This window comes from Meleagris gallopavo, chromosome 4 (assembly GCF_905368555.1).
Source record: "Meleagris gallopavo chromosome 4, MGAL_WU_HG_1.1, whole genome shotgun sequence".
Classification (NCBI taxonomy): domain Eukaryota; kingdom Metazoa; phylum Chordata; class Aves; order Galliformes; family Phasianidae; genus Meleagris; species Meleagris gallopavo.
This window is the reverse complement of record NC_139407.1, coordinates 58768773-58792032: the sequence shown is the minus strand read 5'-3', so window position 1 is coordinate 58792032 and position 23260 is coordinate 58768773. Positions and strand designations below refer to the sequence as shown.

General features: G+C 36.8%; 1 protein-coding gene across 1 annotated transcript in view; it reads right to left on the bottom strand.

Annotated features, from left to right (window-relative positions):
• STK32B (serine/threonine kinase 32B) overlaps positions 1-23260 on the bottom strand; it is a 145407-nt gene that overhangs the window by 9635 nt on the left and 112512 nt on the right. The window contains exons 7-11 of the mRNA XM_085223486.1: positions 12211-12314; positions 9743-9859; positions 8614-8739; positions 6284-6415; positions 5452-5516 (exon numbers count right to left, since the gene is read on the bottom strand). Of these exons, the coding sequence (XP_085079612.1) occupies positions 5452-5516; positions 6284-6415; positions 8614-8739; positions 9743-9859; positions 12211-12314 (544 nt within the window). The remainder of the gene's footprint in view (positions 1-5451; positions 5517-6283; positions 6416-8613; positions 8740-9742; positions 9860-12210; positions 12315-23260) is intronic.

Below are 23260 nucleotides of genomic sequence, written 5' to 3'. Positions count from 1 at the left end.
GAGAAATCACAGCCTGCACTGACCTCCCTGCTGTCTCATTTCTCTCCACTTTTTCTTCATAGAGATTTCTCTGCTAAAATCCAAAACTTAGAATCACAAAAAGTCTTGTTCTTCTGCAGCCTTTTTATTCCCTGAAGAAGAAATGCCCTCACCCACAGAATCACAGAATCACAGAATGGCCCAGGTTGGAAGGGACCTCAAGGATGATGAATCTCCAAACTCCCTGCCACAGAGACCTAGCTGGTAGCTCACTTCTGATCACATAGCATCATTTCAGCCTTCAGTTCATCAGTCACCAAACCTCCCTGCACAATGCCTGGGTAAAGTTGTTGCCTAACACAGGGATCTGTGGAAGTCACTGAATTGATTCTGAACCCAGAGCTGTCTGGTTTAGACACTGAGTGCACCTACAACAGGACTATACATTATGCCCCAGACAGAACACAGGAAAATGATCTCCAGGTGGGTTTCACAGGAACTGGGTGCTTGACATATCCACAAAAAACAGGAGACAAATTTAATCTTACCTAAGTCTCTTACTGTCCTAAATTTGCTCCACTTTCCCCATTCCTAAAAAGGAGATATATGTATACATGCATATATACATACATATACATACATATACGAATTACTGTGCAAAACTTGTGTTCTTATACAGACTCTATATGAAGATGAACACTTTATAAACAGTGAGATAACATAAAAGCATGCACAAGCATCCCATCTAGTGCAGGTTCCCATGTCAGAGTGGCCCATTTTAGATGAGAGTGCACATCAAAAGACAAGGCAAATGGAGATAAATGTCTGCAGTGGCATATCCTCCTTTCTGCTGACAATTCCAGACTTCCCAAACCAATAAGCATATCAAGGGTCTCAGATTTCATGGACATATATGGACATGAAGACAGATAAAGAGAAAGCATGAAGCTAATCCGTTGAATAACTAAAATAATAAGTCCTAATCATTGAATAATTGTGGTGTGTTGTGAGGTCATCATTTATCATATATATGATTTTTTTCAATGTAACTTACAAAAAAAATGCATTAAATTTTGCTTAGAATCATAAAATTTAGGTATGTTTCCAAATGCATATAAATGAAGATGATTTTGCCTTTCCTCTGCCTATGTGAATTGACTTTTGATTTGCTTTCATGAGGTTCATTTCTGGTTGTCTGCATTGCTGAGGCTCTACACTAATTATCCTAAACCTCTGGTCCTGTTCACTGCTTTGAGAATGAGAATACTCCGATATAGGCGTCCCTTCCCCCAGAAACTGTCATTCCTGAAGATGGATGTTAATTTAATGAAGTGTAGCAACCACAATCATGTGTCTGCTTGCTTGGGAAAACTTCAGCCATTTTTTTTCTAGAAGGCTTTGAAAATGAGATTTCAAATATTCATTAATCTTTTTCTTCTTTCCTTCCATAAAACTGTGAAGGGGACACATTATTGAAAGTTTCTGTATGACCTCTTTTTCCTCAAAACTGAATTTGAAGGTATGCCTGTAGAAAGATGACCAGCTTAGGCTTTTTAGTGCTTAAATATTTAAGCAGCTTGGTTTCCTAAGAAAGTAGGAACATTTGGACAGGTAATACTAAACCAGTAATAATGAATGGTAAACAAAGGAAGAAGTAAAAGAGTGTGACCACACAGTAGTTATTAGCACAAAAAAAAAAAAAAAAAAAAAAAATCTAGGTTCAGTCATGCTCAAAAAAGTATGTTTTCAATTGTGTGAAATTCCAAGAGAAATCTTCAAAAGCAGACATATCCTTTAAAAAAGGGATAAGAGATCAGGAAAGAGCAGCACAAACACTTGAAATGCTCAGATAGAACCTAAGATGAATGAAGGTTAGAAGTGGGAAAAGAAGAAAAGTTGTGCCATAGCCTCAGCCAAAAAATTTTCAGATATTATGGGGATTGTAAAACTATAGATATCTCCACAGAAACTAAATGATGTAAAATACCTGTTAAGAAAAGTACATCCAATGAGATATACTGATCTCATTATCATTATGAGTATTCAACTGCAATCAAACTGCAATGAAAGGGAGCATTTGGGGACCCTGAATTTGAATCTGAAAGAAAAGAAAAGGAACTACAAAAGAAGTGAACATTAATTTGATACAGAGAATATTATGTTTTTTGCATATGACATGGACAAAATCAGAAAATAAGATTTTAAGAATCTTAATATATCTAAAGTATGGTCACTCAGCTCTTTATTCTGGAAGTGAATTGCCCTCTGTACAACTACAGCTGCTCAGTGTCTATTACGAAAGTACTAGGTATGGCCAAACATTAAGTAGTATAGCAAGAAAAGAGAGGGGTTGTGCACAGCAGACATCCAACTGTTTCAAATTGTGACATAATTTTTTTGTGCAGTGCCCCAGAGGCTTAGGAAAGAGTCAAAACTGTTCAATCAATGGAGGCTAGACATCTGAACATCACAGCAATACTACTCCAGGATGTTAGAATTAAAGTGAAAAAACTTCAACTTTAAAATCATTAGTAAGTTTTTGAAACAATCCATTTGGATTGTTTCAAATATGGGAATTTTCCTCATTGCTCCATCCCTTTAGTTAAAGTAAGTATTCAGAATTTGAATCCATTTTCATATGCATTGTATATATATAATGCATGTTCTATTTAGTAATATGTGGCTATATGATTTTAATTTCATTAGTAGTCTGATAATTTTGATGACAAGTTTGTGAAGCATTCAGCTGAAGGATTATTCTGCCTGAGGTGCAGATATTTCCTGTGTTTCCTCTGTTGTTCTTTATTTGCTCACCTCTTTAATCTTTAAGACATCTTTCAGGGAGAAGAAGAGGCTCAGGAACCATAAAGGATAAGAAATGAGATTCTTCTACAAGAAAATATTGTTTCTGCTTCTTCATTTTGTGCTATTTCAGGTTTTGAACACTCATAAGCAAATGTAGATGTACATGAAGATTTCTTTAGCGATTACAGCACTAGAATAGCAAGATAATCCATGCTCAGCTTTTTAATGAAGCTAGAAAGAAACGTCATGGCTTTATCTGTACGATGTTTTATTTATTGCCTGAAGAAAATATAGCCTACAGCTTCTAAATAAGATCAGCTTCTTGAAAAATTGCTAGCAAGATGCCTTCAGATACTGCATAATATTTGGTGCTGCTTTCTAGATATAATAAAGCATCTATCTGTAGAAATAAATTTTAAAATAGAAAAATTCCATTCATCAGCAGAAAGAGCTAAACAAGTCCTGAAATCAACATAAGATCATAATCTCCAACCAAGATTCAGTACATTCTAGACAATAGTTCATTTAGTTTATATTTGATGCTAAGAAAGAGACTTTCCTGCTACTCTTACAGAAGAATACAAAAGATTTGCTCCACCACTTTCAAACTTGGCTTGCAAAAGGCTGTTTTTCTTATGATGTTTTATGTAGTACTGAGAAAGTGTGTAATCATGTCTTAAAGGTATGTACTGATACTTCCTCATGCTCATCTTCCTTAAACCATTCCTGTGAATACCCATGACTATATACTGAACTTTAGAATGCAATAGGAAAATTTTTATTATACACTCTGTATTTGCTAACATTGATTTTCACTTTCTATACTTGCCAGCATTAACTCAGAACCATAGAATCATTAATGTTGGAAAAGGCCTCTAAGATCATCTAATCCAATCATCTAATCCAATCATCAATCCATCACCAACATACCCACTTGCACTGCTTAGTAACACTTCAGTCAGTCTCTTGATTTTTTTTTTTTGCATTTTTTTAGTATAGTGAGCCTTATCTTTAACCCTAATGCTCCATTTGTTCCCCTTTAATTGCACCGTTAGTTCCTGCTTGTCTTCTGAGTTTCTCCGAGTGAAAATGTCAAGATTTGCAACATCTGTTGTAAGATTAAAGGTATGTATTGAAAAAGAGTCACAGCCTCAGAATATCAGTGAGATATTCTATAAAAACAGTCTGCTTTTCCTAGCAAATGTTTTGCAAGTAATGAATTGCAAGACATAGAACTGGAATGGTTAATTCTACACTCTCTCAGGACATTTCTATGTTACTCTACATTGCTCAACCTGTATTTTTTCCTAAAATACTTCTAGTTTGGGGATTTTCATTTTTTTTTCCCTTGAAAGAGAGGCTACATTTTAAAAATTGTGATTACTTAGCATATTTTCACAGCTAGACTGTATAATCAATTCTGCTTAATGCAGAGGACCATGGAGGAATATGACACCTGGCTGTGTTAATTTGAAACTAATTTAAAGCTGTGCTTGGGATTAACACCTGTAAGACTGATATGGTCATTTATTGGATATTGTCTTTGTAAGAACAGCTAATGTCTTTCAACATCTGCAGTTGCTCCTAAGAATTCTATTCATCATATGACTTTGGAAATCCAGGTAAATACCTGGTCAGGTCAAATAAAACCACTGAACATACTTGAATGAAATTGAAAAATGGACCAAAACCACAAACAATTCTCCTGTTATGAGTTATATCCATGTATGGTAACTGTTGAGTCATGGCCTGAACCACTGATTGAGCACCTGGGGAAAGGACCTGGTCAGCACTGGGAGCACAGGTGAAAGCAATTCAGCTGTGTGACTAGAAGGGGTGGAGCCTGGCTGCACCTCTCTTAAACCTCATTTAAGGGCTGACTGCAGCTGTCAAAGGGTCTCTGGTTGGAGATTCCTCCCTTGTGAGGTTTCCCTTGCAAGCCTAGAGCTTCAGAGATGGGTGAGTACTTTTTCCATTACACCTCTTGTATTGCCATTCCATTGTGCTGATCTTTCTGAGCGTTACAATCCCTAATAGAAGCAGTTCTACAGTGGCTCAGACTCAAATGCAGTAAGATGTCTGAAATGTAGTGTATTAAAAGGAGCAGGAACATTATTGATATCTTGATATTCAGACTTGCATTTCTACTGGTTATCCCTGTCAAGTAAATGTGAAGCACTCTCTCTGTTTATGATATACCTTAAATATTTAGCTTTACTGACAAAGCCTCTGATTAAACAATCTATGAGTGGAGTATGAATAGGGTTTTCAAGTCAGAACCCTGTCATTCATTGTCATTCATATTGTTAAAACTTCATGGAGTTTCTCTTTTTTTTTTTTTTTTTTCTCCCCTCTGAGTTCTGAAAAAACAGTCCCTTGCATTGTATTCCCTTTCCTTAATTGTTAATGGCTTCTCTGGAGCAGTGCTATGGACACTGATATTATCTCTCTAACCTACTTTCACCATAGGCACTTCTGCTTGCTTTCAGAGATAAAACTACAAAACTATTGCTCTGGAGCCTAAGAGGATGAGATGAGCAGAAAGCCAGGCTTTTAGCTCTGCTAACCACATCATTAACCACTTTTCTTTAGAGTAGGAAAAAAAAAAATCATTCTCAAATTAATTTCAGTACTGAATGCTAAAGAGGCATTAAGGAATGCACTTACTTCTCTCTGTTGAATATGATGAATTCTTTCCTAACAGTTTCCAAGCACTGCTGCAGGTGTACATTCTTTAAAAAACAGCACAAATAGGTTGATTAAAAATGACAGAAAATCATAGACAAGATCACACCAACAGAAACAGTACCAAACAAAACAGCTTATGAATGAATACTATCAAAAGGTGTTTTGAAGATTCTTCATATGTGGGCTCTAAAAGTGCAATCATTCTTTCTCTGTCTTGGGAGGTGTTCCCCACAAAGAATTCCTGGGGATTTTTAAGTCTGATAAGTCTAAGAAAAATGGATTTTGTAAGCATTCAAAATTACTAGGAGCAGCAACAGAACTCATTAAAAAGACCCCAATGAAATAAAAATTCAAATCTGGGAAATGGTTATTTCTTTGTCTCAAATGTTTGGACTGTTTATTCAGTATGTCTTTCTATGTGGAACACATTAGATAAGGCCATGAGAGACAGCTTTTAAATGTTTATAAATAAGAAATATTTAACTGCATACTTCTCATTTTTGGTACTAGCAGTGAATAAATACTCCTAAATGCCTGGCCACGCGTGGGAAGCATATTTGCAACTGGCAACACTTCTTTTTATACTTTAAATTGGCATCAGTGATAATCTTAAAAATGATTATAGCTCCAATGTACTGTTACTATTTCATTGAGATAAATGGTTGCTTTCATCTTTGGAGAAGGATTTTGCAGTTGTATGTAAACACAGAGAAACATAGAGACCAACTGTATTTTCACAGATGGTGAAACAGAACTTCAGTTACTTTGCTCATTACAGAATATATGTTACAAGCCAGTGGCTGAAACTTACCAGGGGGCAGCTTTCCTTAGTTCCATCCTTGGATTTGTTTTTGGCAAGTCGCTTTTTCTTTTTGTGAAGGGGCTTTGACTCTAAGATCATTTCTTCAAGTTCAAATGTTGGATCACAGTTCAGTCTTCCTTTCTGGTACGAAAGGATTCGAAGTTACTCTTTGAAGTATCATTGCATTTTTTTCAGTTTATCTGGTCAATGGTAATAGCAGTAAGTTTAATAAATGAAAGCAGGTTAAATAATTCCTCACTTCCTTTGTTAAATATTTAACAGTACAAAAAACTACATATTGTTTATAGCTAAGCTGAGTACAAAGAAATCAGGTAAATCATACAGAAACATTAGTAGTAATTCAAAGATGTATCTGTGGGTGAGACTACAGAGGGAAAGAAGGCAAGACAAGCTCTTGAATGAAATACCAAGCTGTTAAAACGATAAGACTCTACACAGATGATGGCATACACTGACTTCAACTCAGCCTCTCACCTAAAATCTGAAAACCAAGAAATACTTTGTTCTCTGGTCTCAGTTAATTAGTGAAGGCTTTCCTTGGTCAACAGAAAGTAAGGTTCTTGGGAAATACCTTGCCAAACCTGGTCTCTTGAAATAGCAAAGCATAATATGTAAAGATGTGTCAGCCTGGAAAATTTGACTTTGACTCACACTTTCATTGTTTTTTCCTATACATCTGATTGACCAGGTGGAACAACATCTGCAATAGCAATCTCTATCCTGAAGTGCAGAGCTTTTAATAGGAATTTCAGATTGATCTCTAGAGGTAAAAACCACTGTTTTTCTACTTTTAAAGATAGAATATTACTTTCCCACCATTAAGCAAGGACCAGTCTTGCAACTCAAATTTAACTTCACATTTCTGAACTACTCTGGCTATTCATTTTTTACTGCTATTATAGTTTTCCCTCTTGCAATTCTTTAGGTTTTGAAATGGAGGAAAAGAAAGTGAGGAAGTGAAGAAAGCTTTGGATTTGAATCCTTTTCCATCTGTCTTTGACACCATAATATTTTTTGAGCAAAATAACTTTTTCAACTCTTCTATAATGTCTCCTAAACATAGACTTCTTCCAAAATTCAACGGTGGTTACTTCCAAAGTGACAAGAAAATGTCTTTGGACATATATTTAAAAGTAGCAGTTAAAAGTAATGGAAATAGTACAACAATGCCTTATGTTTGCTATTGTCAACATCAGTCACAGAGGAAAAAACAGTTGTCCAAGAGAGCGGTACCCAACACATAGGTTTCATGATTGCTTTTGAAATTATGTCTAAGATAACTTTTTTTTTTCACTCTCTCAGGAAACTTACTCTCTCCCAGGTACCCTCAAAAATATCTGACTACAAGTGAAAAGAACCAAACATCCACATGAGAACTGTAAAGTAAGGAGTTAAAGATACTTATCTGTGGCCAGTTGGAGACCATCCTGTATTTTTTTTATGCCCAGACTCTGGGATGGCTGCACATAAGCCAGCTGGATGTGGAAAAGTTGTAGTCCCATTATTAGTTCCTACTAGTACAGCCAAGCTACCGTACCTCCCTGCTAAACAATTAGGGCTAGTATAGTGACACACATTGCTTGGCTGTACACTTCCAGACCAAAGCTGCTTTGCATCCAGTTCTTAGCAGCAGAGTTTCATTTAAAAAAAAAAAAATCATCCTTAGTATGCTATATATATATTGTTTGGAGAAGAATTATGGTGCAATATAGCTTCAATGACTGAACCAAGTCAAGAAATGTGTTAACACTACATCTACTGCTTTTTATTCATGGTATTCAAGTCCATTCAACCTATGAATGACAAAATCAAAATAAAATAAGAACAAAATGGTATCACCATTTCGAATTGCCACCAAATTCCCTTGCGAATTCTGAATGCTTTAGTAAAGGAAACTGTCAAAAAGGAAATAGGTCAGCCATTCTGGAACTGTTTTGAAGGGAAAAGGTATAATACTGGGATAATAAGAGTTTTGTAAATGCTATGCCAGATGCCTAAACTTCAGAACAGCAACAATATTCTTGGTGTTTTTTGGCTCACAGTTGGCACTTATACTGTGTCAACTGACACTAACAGTTGAAAAGCAGTCAGAAAACACTTTTTCATTTAAAAGAGGACTGAAAGTGAACAAAGGTTAATTAGTTTTGTCATGGTCTAATGAAGTGGGCTGAGTTTTCTTAGCTGTAACTGAGTAAATTAAAGCAGAATCCAAAATAAAGCTTCTGTGAGAGGTAAATCAGCAAAAAGCAGTAAATGCAAGTGTAAACAAATTAAAAGTTGGAATTTGTGAATGCTGTTCATCTGGCATGTCAACTTACATTAGGAACAAAGCCTGGAGTCACAGCTTTCTCCAGAACAGCATCCCAGTTGACATCAACTAAATATGGAGAGCTTTGGATATCTGCAAGGCTTGAAAGACGGCACTCTGGGTCCTTGGTGAGGAGCTGTGATCAAGCACAAGAAATTTTCTAAAGGACTGGATGCCATATAAAACAGAAAATGTATCAGATGTTACTTGTAATTGTACAAGATATAGGGTGTGAGCATGGCTAGGGAATTCTCTAACAAGTTCTAGAAGGTATGATCCAAAAAAAAAAAAAAGGAAGTAATAACTCATAGAATATATATAATTTAACTGTTACCAGATGGCTGCTGCAAATGTGAGCTGTATAAATGAATTAGTAACAGAAGCCTGTTTACAAATAGATAAGAGTCCAAGTGACATGAAACATCACAGTTCAATGTCACACAACAATTTGTATTTCATCTTTAATTTATTGGGAGATATAGTTACACTGAGCATCCTTGCTGCAATTAGAATTGGCCATCTTGTTGCTACATTTATTAATTGCTTATTGCTGCAAAAAGAAAAGTTCTTCTGTTTCTCTATTCACACATTCATAAATCTTCAGTACTGATGATTGGAAATACCTAGAAGAGGTAGATGAATCTTACAGTGCAGACAAAAAAATAAAATAGACTGGGGTTTTAAGAAGAATACACCTTGTAGGGTCATAACATATTGCAAAAAAAAAAGCCAGTAAAGTGGCTTGACTTCTACTGTTGCATCTGTAGCAACATGGGACAGTAAGAAACGCAGCCTTTTTTTATTTCTAAGGTCCCTGGCTGGAAACAGCAGCAGATAGTCAGGGAGCATATTGGGAATTACACTTTCCTAAAGCTTTGCTGTCATTAGTGAATTGGCTTTAAAATAAAAAATATTAGGTTTCTGCTGCTTTCTGGCTATTTAAAGTGTCAGTTTAGGAATAATACAATTTCTTAAGAAAAAATAAAACATCAACAACATTTGGAAAAGCTTAGGAAAAAGCACTACTTCCTTATCCTTGAAATTTTGGCTATCTAATGTGCGTCCTGATGTTCTGCATTGCTGGAGGGGTTTCTGTGCAAGGAGAAAAGAGAGGATGGAAGATGTTGGCGCTTTCTTACCTTTTTTAGTAATGCTATCATGCCCTTGCACCATGTGGATGAGTAGTGGACTCTTTCTATCTTGAACATGTTGAGTATCTCATCAATGGGAGTGGCTGAATGAATTTCATATGGCCTCTAGAATTAAGTCAAATCAATATCAATTCATCAAGAGTAGATAACAAATGTACACAATTCATGTTTCCCTGAGCTCAGTATTGCTTGTACGGGAGATATTGAAATGTTAAAATATCTTGTAACAATTTTAAGCTAATCATTCATTGCATGTGTTGTTTTCTTTGATTATAATGAATATAATTACTCATAAATGCATTTCTTCTCTAATCTTTCTCTCATGTTAAGTATCCATTCAAATTAGTTGGTGAATAATTTTGTTCCTGTGATATTTCATATGAAAATAGAATTTACTAATTTACTGTTGGCTTTTTTCTTTTGCTTGTAGTACTAGAAAAACTTGTGATCTAAAGTAACCAAATACAATATTGCTAGCTAAAGGGAGCTTTGTAATCCTGAATTTACTGAGCAGCACGAAGAGACATTAAGCATACAAAAATCTGCGTGAGTCACAGTAAGAATTCAGAGTTTCCACAACCCAATCTTTTTTCATACCTCTTCTTGAAATCTAAAATTAACTCATTGCATGGATATAGGTGTTATATGGACCTGCAGTGCCTGGGCTTCACAGTGCTTTGATCTTGAAGATTGCTATTATTTACCTTCTATTAAATGTAACCTTTGCAAATAAAAGTACTACCCATAAATTTACTTCTTAATTATTAAAAAAGCATTTCTAAAATTGTGTATTTCTGGTGAAAATTGTTAGAATATTGTTCTATGTTGAGGTATATTTTAAAACTGGGATAGAGTGTGGATTGCTTGTGAATTAGGCTTTACATAGTAGCTACAGAATGTGTGATATGTGATATGAGATCTGGAACCAAATGCTATTAGAGCAGCAATGTGCAAGTGTGTTACTCCTGTAGATGGAAAATCCAGTACTATTTCAAGCAATGTGCTGTCCTGGGTGCTTGGTGGTAGAACACAAGGCATGAGAACTGTTGCAGTTTATCATCCTCCTCTGAGACTGGGTGGGCGGCATGGTAGTGAAGGGGGCTGCTTGCCATGCAGCCCCATATGGGTGTGCTGCACCTTTGCAGCCATCTGCACAGAGCTGCTGCAGCAGATGGAGCTTTGGAGTTTGAGGTTGTTGCAAATATGCCTCAGGTGAAGCACCATGACTCAGACTACCAATACTTCCCTTGTCTCTACTCCTGTAGGGTTTAGGCCTTAACAAGGCTGAAAACATGTAGAAATAGAATTTGGGGAAAAAAACACACCTTTTCCAGTTATATGCTGGTGGTGTGGGCTCCAATCCACCCTCTGCCTTGCTTCACAGGAAAGGGCTGCTCTTTGGGAGAAAACAAGCAGCTGGCTTGCTTGACTGGAGCATGGACAGATGGCAGTGTTTGCATTTAGAAAAAAAAAAACTTTTGATTCAGTCTCAGCTTTGCCTTGTCTCTGGCCAGACAGGCTTATTCAGAGACAACTGTACTATCTTGGCAAATAGATACCCATCTATATCATTTTTTCTTTATGAAAGCGATTGGGTAACTTTTGTGATTAGTCATGGGGGTTTCAGCTGTCCTTACATGATTATTGATTGTGCTCCTTTCTTGGAGATGCTCTGTGGTGAAAGGATTGATACAAAAGCAGATGGACACTTTTTTCATTTTACTTTATGTACATTTAGCACTTCCCTCTGTAGCTGGGATTCAGAATGTACTTTTCTTATCATTGCCAGAACTTCACTGTTCAGATAAAAATTGCCAATCATGACAGAGAAAAATTGCAAAGCATTTTTTTTATTTTTTTTAAATAATGTAAGGTTTTTTTTTTTTTTTTTTTTTTTGAGAGCATGTACTGACATGTGGCATGGGAGAGAGAGATCTTTGTATTGGGACTGTGACTTTTGCCATTCCATGTGAAATATTTTGGCAAAGATTTCTCATTATGCTTATTCACAGAATTGATTAGATAACTAATGAGTGAACTGGCAGATAAACGTTTTTCTGTAGTTGGGCCAGTGATGTAGGGATATTATCTTCTTTTAGACATTATATAAGAGAATCAAAGATATAATGAAGCCAGAGGTAATTGAACTTCTATCTGGAAAAGATTCCATTGTTTCTAGTTCAGCATTCTGATTAGCCATTGAAATATTAGGCTTTAACATTCGAACACATCAAAAGCCTTTGTCCATTTTACACAAACTTTATAACATAAATGAGTGAGGTGAAACCTTCCCAAAAAATATTGTCAGCTGGGAAGGGCCCAGAACTGCATCCCTGACCACAGTCTCAGCCTTGGTCACTCCGGTGTTATCATTAAGGGCATGTTCAGGGAAATTGCAAACGTTTGGACTTCTTTCAGGCAATAGATTAAGCAACAACTAAGTGTACTATTCTTACCCAACCCCTCAGCAATTCATATGCTGTAATTCCTAGAGACCACCAATCAACAGGGTATGAGTATCCTGGGCCTCCGTCCATAAAGGCCTGGAACACTTCTGGAGCTAAAATTGTAAAGAAAATCAAACGAAAAGCATTATATTAGGGTTATACTATGTATAATTCATGCATGTATTTTAAAAATCAATAAGGATGCAATAAACAGGAATTAAATATGTTTGCAAACACAGCATTTTCAGAATGCAGATTCAGTGCCTCGGTTTGCTGGCAATGAGTGTTGTGTATAACCAGCAGTGTGCTGCATTCCATGTCTTTGTTTGCTTTGCTGAGAGTAGAGAGCAGTGATGGTGTATCTCTGGCTGATTTCCTCTCCAATGCAATATTATCATATGCCACTCTAGCAAATTAAGGTCTCTCTTAGCATTTTCTGCCTGGTTGGTTCTGAGCTGTGGGCTATGCCATTATTCTTGCCGTGTTCCAACTAGTACTGAGCAGAGCTGGGGTCAGGAGAGTATTCAAGATTACTCAGAGCTCAGAACCTTTATGCCCAGCTCTCAGATTAAATCCTATACTCATCTGCATTACGCACTTCTGGGGACCCTTCCCCAGCCAGGATTTTTCAGTTTCGTATGTTGATTTCTACATAGTACATTTTTGTGAACAAAAAAAAAAGTAGTAATGGTAAGGGAATTTCTAAACTTAATTGTGACTTGGAATGTTTAGGATAATGCATACATTTTCTGTGACAAATATTTGTGAGGTCATTCTTTGTGATTAATTGGAGTGTTAAAGAAGGTAGATCTCAACCCCAGACTCAGTTCTACATTTTAATCAGAGGAGTTAAAAGGTATTTAACATTGGAAAATGGTAATTAAACACAAATCCTGACACTGATTTTGTGCTGTGACAAACTCCGTCAGGATTGGAAATACATGCTGTGTCAATAAATTAATGAATTTTATAAAGCTAACTTTCAAGGAGAAGGAGCTGGGTAAAACCCTGCTCTTTTCAAAGCAAGGGCCAGTTAGCTAATTTCAGCAAGACAATGTTGCTGTAGTTATTCTCAGACTGTTATATCTAAAGAAGAGAGGATATGAAATGAAATAAAAAAATCAGTCATGCTTTTCTAATTACCTCACAGCAGAATCTCAGTACACTTTGTGAAAACCACACTTTCCCTAGGGGTTCTTTGAACAACACCATCACCAACCATAACATCATGCTTCATTGCAATTACCTTGTGAGCGTCTTCTGGCCATGATACTGAGTCTAATGCACCACGTTACCACCCGATTACCATCTCATTGCTTCCTAATGCGCATACTGCAAGGAACAATTTAGTCTGGTTGTGCTTAGTTCTAAATGGTACTTAGGGATTTAGCACCTAGAGAAGTATCTTTAATTAAAGGACATTCTTTCCAGAGGAGCTTTGGCAGTCCTTGCGCCATTACACATTGCATCCTAACAATTTACAGACTGAGTTGAGTTCAGAATCTTGAAGAACCAAACCCAATAGAAGATTTGGGTATCTATGATTTCATTGTGACAAAACTCTAGTCTGAAGAATAAAATGAATGAATGAAAGTGGTCTTGTCCTTTCTAACTATAGGACCATCTCTAAATAGATGTGGTAGGAGAAAGGCAGGCACTTAAATAAACATTTCTTTGTTCCAGAATATATGTGGCCAGGGAATAGCTGAAAAGTGAATCTTAGGTATCCATAATACTGTGCTGTGATCCAGTATGGTATGAGTGGACAAAACCTTAAACATTGTCATGATGAGTTAACTCTATCTCACCTCTAGCTAATATAGCTTAACTTCATAGAATCATAAATTCATAGAATCATAGAATGACTTGGGGTGGAAGGGACTTCAAGGATCGTCAAGCTCCAATCTCCCTGCCACTGGCAGGATTTCCAACTACTGGATTAAGAACTAGATTAGGTTTCCCAGGGCTCCATCCAGTCTGGTTTCGAACACCTCCAGGGATGGGCCATGCACATTCTCTCTGGGCAACCAGCTGCAGCACCTCACTGTCCTTTCAGTGAAAAACTTCCCCCTGATATCTAATCTAAGTTTTTTCTACTTTAGTTTAAGACATTCCCCCTTGTATCTTCAGACACACTTCAGACCTTGTTTGCATTCTATGAAGACTCTCGTGTATGCGTAACTTTGTTACGTGGGTGGTTCATCATGTAGATAGGTGGTGAGGACAGATAGATTTTTCCCATTTTATTTTAGTGGATCAGTATATCTAAATACTTCCAAAAGAGCATATCAGGCACCAAAGTCATATTTTGAATATCACTGTAGGTACCCTGTACTGAAGGTTTGCTTCATTTAGCAATATTTGGAATTATTTTTCCCACAATGTCTAGATGATGTATAATATTTCACTAAAGAAAATAACCTTTGTAGACTCTATTACTCAGCTATACAGATACAGTACTGTTTCTTTTTTTAAAACTTTAGTGTTGTAATAATGTGAAGAATCACTATCTGATTACTGTGAGGTAGAGATGAAAGTACTTTATTGATGTAACCTATGATATTACCAGAATGGAACAGCTATTTTTGATAACTCAGCCTGTGAGTTATCCACCTCCATTTTATTTGCTTACTCCAAAAGCTTTAGCATCAGCTGATTCCACATTAAGCAGATGAACAGAAAATGCTTTCTTTTGCTCACTGGCCCTGGTGTTTTGAAGCTGTTTTCTTAACTTGAGCTGATGATAGCAATCTTAAGATTGGAAAGTGGGCAGTTGGGCTTCTGCTTTTTAAAGCATGCAACCACTTTTCCTTTGCTTTAACAGTATTTACAGTCCAGGTGGACTGACCCTCTGCATTTGGTCAGCTTAGAGGAACTCTGGTAAGCACCTGCTTTACAAAACAAAGGAGGGCTGCCAGAAGATGTAATATGAGTTCTCGTTTTCTAAATACAGATTTACTCTCAGGGTGAAGTCTCAACTCCTCTGAAGCAAAAAGAGAACTTTCCTCAATTTAGCAAGGCTGTTGAATACCAGTTTAAGACATTAGGTAAAAATGGAGGCCTCCAGCCTGGACAGAAGACTTCTGTAGTTTGCCTGCTTTGAGATTCTTGCTCAATTCAGAAAGTCAGCAAATTCTCCAAGTGCTGAATGTTAGCCAAAATTTGAACAAGTATAGTTGTGAAATATGGAATATAATATATATATATATATATTTATATATTTATATATATTTCTGTAAGAAAAAAATATGCCAGCAGAAACAATTGTGAGCGCAAACTAGCTGGATAAAAACAATATTAAAAAACTGGAAGAAAAGTTAAAATTCTGCACTGATTTTCTTTAGGATTTTTACTGACATAGACTACATGTAATCATTTAACACTTGAATTCAGCCTCAGCTTGGATGGTCTTCCTGCAACCTGGAATCTGCCGTGGGTTGGCTCTTATATTTCTAAGAAGGATAAATTTGAGCTTGCCAGGTTGGAACTAAGGCCACACTATTCTCTCTGCATCCTTCCTGCACACATCTTCTTGTATCATAATTTTAGATCCAGGATGAGAGGAATACCTATGTCTGGGATCCCACACATCTACCAAAATGCAAGGATACTGCCAGATAGAATTCATTCAGATGAACAGAAGGGAAAGAGTGCATGTAAGAACAAGGGCTACAGATCTTTTTCCTTGAGTAAATTCTGCTGAACAAGACTTCTGGGGAGAATACATATATTTCTAGGTCTGATTCTGCCAATTATTTTGGGTGAGGTTTGTAGTACTATCACATACAGTCAGAATGAAAGCTGATGAAACTCAGGTGACCACCTTCTTGCTCAGCCCCTCTTAGTGATGTGAGGAAACGGCCAGAAGTTTCAATGGGATCTCAACAGTCTCTCAGCAGTTATCATGAACAGCATGGGCTGTTCAACTTTTCTCAGAAAGATGGAAAATTTGTCACCCAGAATAATGGGGTCTTATGAAATTCTCAGAAGCAATGCAATCTTTTGGCTTAGGCAGAAAATTGCTCTCCATGTGTGCCAGAGGAGTATGACCAAACACCTTTCATACCAGGCTGCAGTAAGCACAGACACAAAACACTTCAGAACTAGCTAGGACATCTCTGCGATAAAATCAGGAATGTATCCTTGGCTTGTATGAAAATGAACAAATGTACATGTTTAACTTCAGTAACTCAACTCACTCAGCTAAAAATCAAAAGATTTATTTTTTCTCCATTCCCTTGCTTTTTATAGTATACTTTGTATTTTCACTGTTTATCTGCTTTGCTGTCTTGAAAAAATGATGTAAAATGAGCATATTTTTTTTCCTCACATTAAATGTATTCCAGTGCATTCCATGGCTGTCCCTAATATATATTTCAGTTAGCATTTTTTTCAAATAATAAAACAAAACCCTCTCCAAAGCTCTGCCATGTAATGTTTTTACATTGTATCTTCTTAACCACATCACTGTAGACTCTCTCTGTACCAAAACAGAGATTCTAAGGAAGAAAATAAATGGTAATGTCACTTAAAAATAAGACCATACTGGAAAATAGCTAAGAGAAAATTGAACATGAAAGCAAACCTAGTGTTCCTGCATCAGACTCGGAAGCAGTGACTTCCTGTGATACCCATGCTATTGTTCTATATGCTTAGCTATACTTGTAGATTCAAAGAATTTTGTGAAATATAGAGAAATTTCTGCCAAATCAATTCACAGATACAACTCCTTACTATAACTGTCAGATTATTTACATTGTAAATGATATAGAAGACTGGCTGGTAATGCTGTACCCTACTTGTGGAAGATTATTAGTACTGATACAATTCATAAACTTGAAATAAAAGAGAATATCAATGTAATTACAAAAACACTGAACCCGGATCTTCACTACTTTTTTTTGCTTTGAAAGAGTGTTTTGTATGTAGAATAAAATGCTTTTAAATTAAGATTTCTAGAAGTCTGCAGAACATTTAATTCCATAGTTGGACTGTAAGCTCTCAAGGTGTCTGAAATTCAGGCCATTTTAATTTGGTGCCCAGCGGCAAGTATGAAAAGGCTGTCATGAGAAAAAAAAAAAAAGTCAATTAGAGGTCTGTCACAATGGTTGCATCAAATAACATCCTAACAACCGTTATCTCTATTTTTTTATTTTTATTTTTTTAACAGAGCATTCTGGTTTAATCATAAAGAAAAATCATTGGAAGAAATCATAAATCATAAATTGAATAGGCCTTGTAATAAATAAAGGCCCTGTAATGGCTCTAAAATGAATCCCAAATAGTAAAAAATGAAGTTTCTTGTCTCATGAGCTGATTTAAGGCTCACTTCCTTAGCATGAACCTAATCAAAGAGCGCCTAGTGTACTTGCCTGGCACTGTGCAGGAGGCTATGGAGTGTTGATTAAGGAGCTTACAGAGCTGCTACTTATTGTAACCCATCAGCAGTTTCCATGGTCTGCCTTGAAACTTTGTTAAAATGGTGAGAGGAAAAGTGCAGGGAAATGAATGCACTTCCTCTCTCGCTAACAAATCTCCTCCTTTACAGTATTTAAACAATATCTTGCAAGTGATTCCTGAAGACTGATTAGCTGTAGAGAACTAATTGTCCATGCATTGGTAAACACTGTCAGTGAGAACTGGTGAATAAAGCCTACAAACACCAATGTTATTAATATTACAAAATGAAATTAAAATTAAAGCCATAGTGCTTTGGTCTGAGTGTTTGTTGATGGCCAGGATGTCCAAAACATTTATCAGGAAGGAAAGACCATTAGCTGGTTATTGCTCTCTGCAGTCAATTTGCATCTTAGCGGAGACTCTACATGTCAGAAAGGGGAAATGGAGGTCTGTGGTGTATTACAGAGGTTGCAAAGCAATTCAATCTGCTAATCATGTAACAAATCATACCTCAGTGATGTGTATTATTGTCATTTCCAATGTTTCAGAGACAGGAAAAGAAATTCCAGTGTCATTAACTGAGTTTCAGAGTGATACCACAGTAGGGTACCATTCTGCTTCCACACATTAGTCCCTGAGAATATATAAGTAAATATATACACATACTAACAACGTATACAGTACAAAAATGTTGCAATCCTAGAATTTTCTAGTTTTAAAATGTGTGGATGACTAGGTGTATAGTGTGTTTATAGTTTAGTCACATTCATGCTCTTTGCTGACTCAGATTTAATGGATGACAGACTGAGCATAATAAAAAGTCAATTTGCCTTTTAAAATAATATTCTGAGAGCCTTGAACTGACAAGGTCTTGTGAAATATTAACTGCTTTCTCAGCACTGTGATGAGAAAAGAATAATTTTCAGTTTCCTCAAAAAAATAAAGACAGAAGGTCAGTAATTCTTCTGGGTCATGGTTTAAACAGAAAACAGAAGTCAAACCATAGTGATGACAAGTGATATTCTATTTATGGAATAAGGTTTTTTTTTTTTTTTAAGAGCAGAAAAGAGCTTATTTCTCCCTGAATATAAGCATAGACTTTGTTAAACTATCAATTTGCCTCCTAGAGTTTACTTTCTCATGTGCTGTAAAGGCCTAAATTAAAATGGATAGCTTTCTAACTTGGAACTTCAGTCTAACAAAGTGCTAACTTCTATTGTATAACACAGAGTACTGCATAAAGTCTGACCATGCTGGGCTAGCAATTTTATAGTGCGAGGTCTAGATGTGTTACAGCACAAAAAGCTAATTTTGTACCTTTATTCATGTAATACACCTCAATAGTTTTAATACTCACATTTAAGACAATTATTCAGTCAAAGCCAATACTTAACAAACCATTCCTTAAATATAGACACTGCATTTAGAATGCCTTATTAGTTTGTCCTAAGGCCAAGCAACCCTGCCTGCCCTCATTCAGTGCTGTCCTCATAAAACCTTCTGTGTTACCTAAGCACTGGACAGAACCTAGTTCTTGTCCTTCTATTTGTGTAGAGAAAATCTTTCCCACTGAAGGTCCAGCTCAACCTTAGGCTGATGTTGCTAGTCGTATTGAATGGAAGCTCAACAATAGTGAATGTCATGGTCTCCTCCTGAATATGAAATTATACAGAATCATAGAGTGACTTAGGTCATTGAGCTCCAACAGCCCTGCCATGGGCTGCTCTACATCAGGCTGCCCAGGGGTCCATCCAACCTGGTCTTCAACAAGGATGGGTTATTCACAACCTCTCTGGGCAGCCTCACACTATCCTCTGAATAAAGAATATTTTCCAATCTCTAACCTAAATTTCCCCTCTTTTAAAGTACCTTACTTACTCCATCAAAATGCTTATTGTGGCTGCAGTGTTACAGTTTCTCCAACAATCAGTTGAAAAGATTGTGTCCAAAAACATCCCCTTACTACTTGGAGATTAGCCCTGTGTATATTCAGCACTAGGTATCGTGTATTCCTGCCATTGGTTTATGCATACCAAAACCTGTGGAAGTCACATTTTTTGACCCAAGAACAGAAGTTATTCAGGGGGCAGAAATTCTCCATTGCATTGCAAGAAGTTGCTGCACACTGTCCCTTCTCCCACCTCTGCTGGATTTGTCTTTCCTCTCACAGCTACCTGCAGAGCTCCACGTTGCATAAGGTCTTTTTCAGGCAGGTTTAAAAAAAGAAAAAGAATTTATTTCCTGATCTCCTGAGCTTTTTGAGCTACTTGTACTTTTACTCTTCATTATCAGAGCAGAGCCTGAACATGAATACCTACTTGCAGCTCAGTGGTTAATCCCCTCAGCCATGGTGTTCCTAGAACAAGCTGGAATCTCACCAACGCAGGGGAGCATTTATCTGAGTACCTCCCAGCCTCACATCTGCTCTCAATTCTTGCTTATCGGAAGAAGCAGAACTCATGATATTTCTTTGAGATCAAAAGGGCAGTAGAGACAGCACCAGCAGAACTCTGTGAATAGACAGTCAAACCCTCTGTAGAATGAGTAGGATTTTTAGAAAACACTGCCTTAAATGCACTTGAATAGCAGCTACCTGTAAAGAACTGTTTCATTTCAAAGCACTGCTTATTGTGAACACAAATAAAGCCATGTTTGAATGCTTCTGAAAATCTAACTCCAAATCTGCACCTGATATATTGTAACTGCCTCAGGAACAGAATATTTTTACTTTACCTGTAAGGTTGATATCAGGACATCGACTAGCTCTCCTGCGACTCCAGTAGCACTCCCACACACTATTAATTAATAGATAGGTGACTCATACATTTTAAAAGTTTGGCGGACCTCTCTGTAAATCCACGCTTCTCTGGTAATCTCAGACATGCAGCTATTCGTCACCATGACAGCAACCTATGAAAGCAGCCATGAAAATCTGAGATAACAAGCATGCAAGGCAGGAAAGGGTAGCTGAATTTTTCCAAGTAATTTACTGCTGCTTTTTCGGCTCTGGATTTTTTTTTTTTCAGGTATATTTATATCACCAAATATTTTTTATTTGACTGATTTGAAGTTCAGGCATAGTACATTATTTGTATAACTTCTGTCTCCTCTGAAGAAAGCTCCAAAAGCCTCTACCTAACTCCCCTACCACCAGAAACAAAAAAGAACAGAAAAATATTGTAAGTGGAAAGTTCTTGCAGTATTCCTGAATAACGTCAGATGTATGGAGATTCCATCATTCAAAAAGAAATATTTCAGGGAGTAAAAAGTATATGCTCTAGGACTCAAATACTTCATAAATAAGCCAAGAATGGGGGATAGGCATTATCTATAATGTTTTCTAGATGCATTTTAATGCTTTATATTTTGCTTTGTAGTCAACCAACCTGCTGGAGGGCCAATATTGCAAACCAATGCCCAGTGCACTGTGACAAAATAAAACCTTTGTCAACCTTCACAGTCACTGCTAGATCTGAGCAGCAAGTTTGTAATGATAACATCAGGTATGGGTGATATACAAGAGTTTCCTAAATCAGATTAAGGCTCACATTTTATCAGCCAGGAAGGAGGAAGGTAGAGAAACCACTGAGGTTTCTGAAGAAATATTCAGGTTCAGATACACAGCGTTCAATGTAACCATTCAGTAAGTAGGCAAATAAGCAGGAAAAAAGTTCAGGAGCAGGAAGGCCATGCTTAAAGATCTGTATCTTAATCAGAACAGGTAGTGTAGTTTTATGATACAGATTCACTACATTTTTTCCTGAATACCTGTTTTATGCAGTTATGCTACATGCAAGCAAATTGCTCCTAGCAATATCAATCTATTCCAGTCAGATTTCAAATAGAAGCATTAAATATAACATTAAATATATATATCCTTAAATTGACCATTGGAAGAAGTGAGAAATCCTCTAAGAACCTCGCTGAAAGAGAGGACTGCATTGTGCCCTCATATCTGATTAAATGTAATAAGATCCATGTGGGAGTGAGACTTTCTATATAACCCAGAGGGGGAACCAGCTTTTGTCACAACTCATACCCTCACCATCATTAAACTAGGACAGCATAACATAGCAGCCACTAAGTTCTCTTAGTTCTGGTGCTCAGTCAGTAACTGAAGGAGATTTTGTCTTGTTATATTAAGGTTAAATTATGATTTAAATTCCTGGTAATCTTTTCCCAAGCATTTAGTGATAGGATGTGATAGGAAACAGCTTCAAGTTGCACCAAGGGAGGTTTAGATGGAATATTAGGGAGGATTTCTTCATGAATACAGTATTGGCATGGGCTGCCCAGGGAATGGTGGAGTTCTCCCATTCCTGGAGGTATCCGGGAGTTCTGTGAATGTGGTAGGTCAGACTGATGAGTTTTTTCCACACTCTATAATTCTATGGCTCTATAATGAAAACTTACCACCAAACATGGTGCCATATTCCCCACTTCTTTTTTTTTCCCTGTTCCAGTCATTGCCTAGATGGCCTATTAGATCCAATGTAGAAAGTGGGATAAAGCCTTAAAGGTAGAAATTGTATGGACTTAACCACCAGGAGTTAAAAAAAAACACTTATCTAATCTGAGCTCTGCAGCTGAAAAGTACTTATAATATTTAACTTAAAAACATAATTATTCACAAAATTGAAAGATGAAAAGAAGTAAAATCAACACATTTAGAGGAAAAAGCCGCATCAATGAGTGTCTGGCCATATCTCTTAACCTCTTAATGTCCGAGTTTTGCTGAAGCTTAGATACCTAATTTGTTCAAAAGTGAATCCTCACCCATTATTTTTCACATGAAGCAGAGAATTTTAACAGCTCTAAGTGCTTTCCTGCCTTCTCACAACCAAAAATAAATGCAAAGATAACTCTGCTGAATCTTTCTGAATAGAAAAGGCCAAACTCATGACCTCTGTAGTATTTTTGCATTTTTAAGAGGTTAGGAAGGAACACTGGAAAGGAAATAAGCTGGTGAATTGCGCTCTAGTCTCTCAGTAAAGACACCATTTTTCTGTTATTAGTTTGTTGGTTTTTCTTTCTGGTCTTTTACTGTATTTGTTGTTGTTGTTTTTCTGTTGTGAAACAGCTGCCTATGAGAGAGGTAGGTTCAGAGACATAAGGGCTCTCTAAGCTGAGGTGAAACCAGATGGCCCATTTTCCCCTCTCTCCAGCTCTCTAATGCATCTCCTTTCTGAAGTCAGCTCGGGCTCTCACAGAAACCTTCTAGTAGCTCATTTAGCTCCCAGAAATGGAAAAAAAAAAAAAAAAAAGCCAACACTAGTATTACTAGGAAAAAAAAAAAAAGGAGGGAGTACTCTGCCATAACTGAATTGCATTGACTCAGTGAAGAGTTTGATGCACTCTGTCAAAAAGCGGTTAGAAGAAGACAAGGAAATGAGGAAAAGAGATGTGAGGAGAGGGTGAATGAGAGCAGCAGAGAGTGGCAACCTTGGCTAAGCTGCCTATGGCCATGCAGACATAGGTCAGAGAAACTTCCTTGCACTGTTCTGCTGAGGTGGTGATTACATAAATCAACGAGGACATACCATTTCTAAATACAAGAAGTTCAATTTTTTTCTAGTAAATGGACAATACCATGGAGTGGGATGTAAGTGGAGTTTAGCCAGGTTGAATTTGAGCATCTTTGCATCAAATGTACCATCTC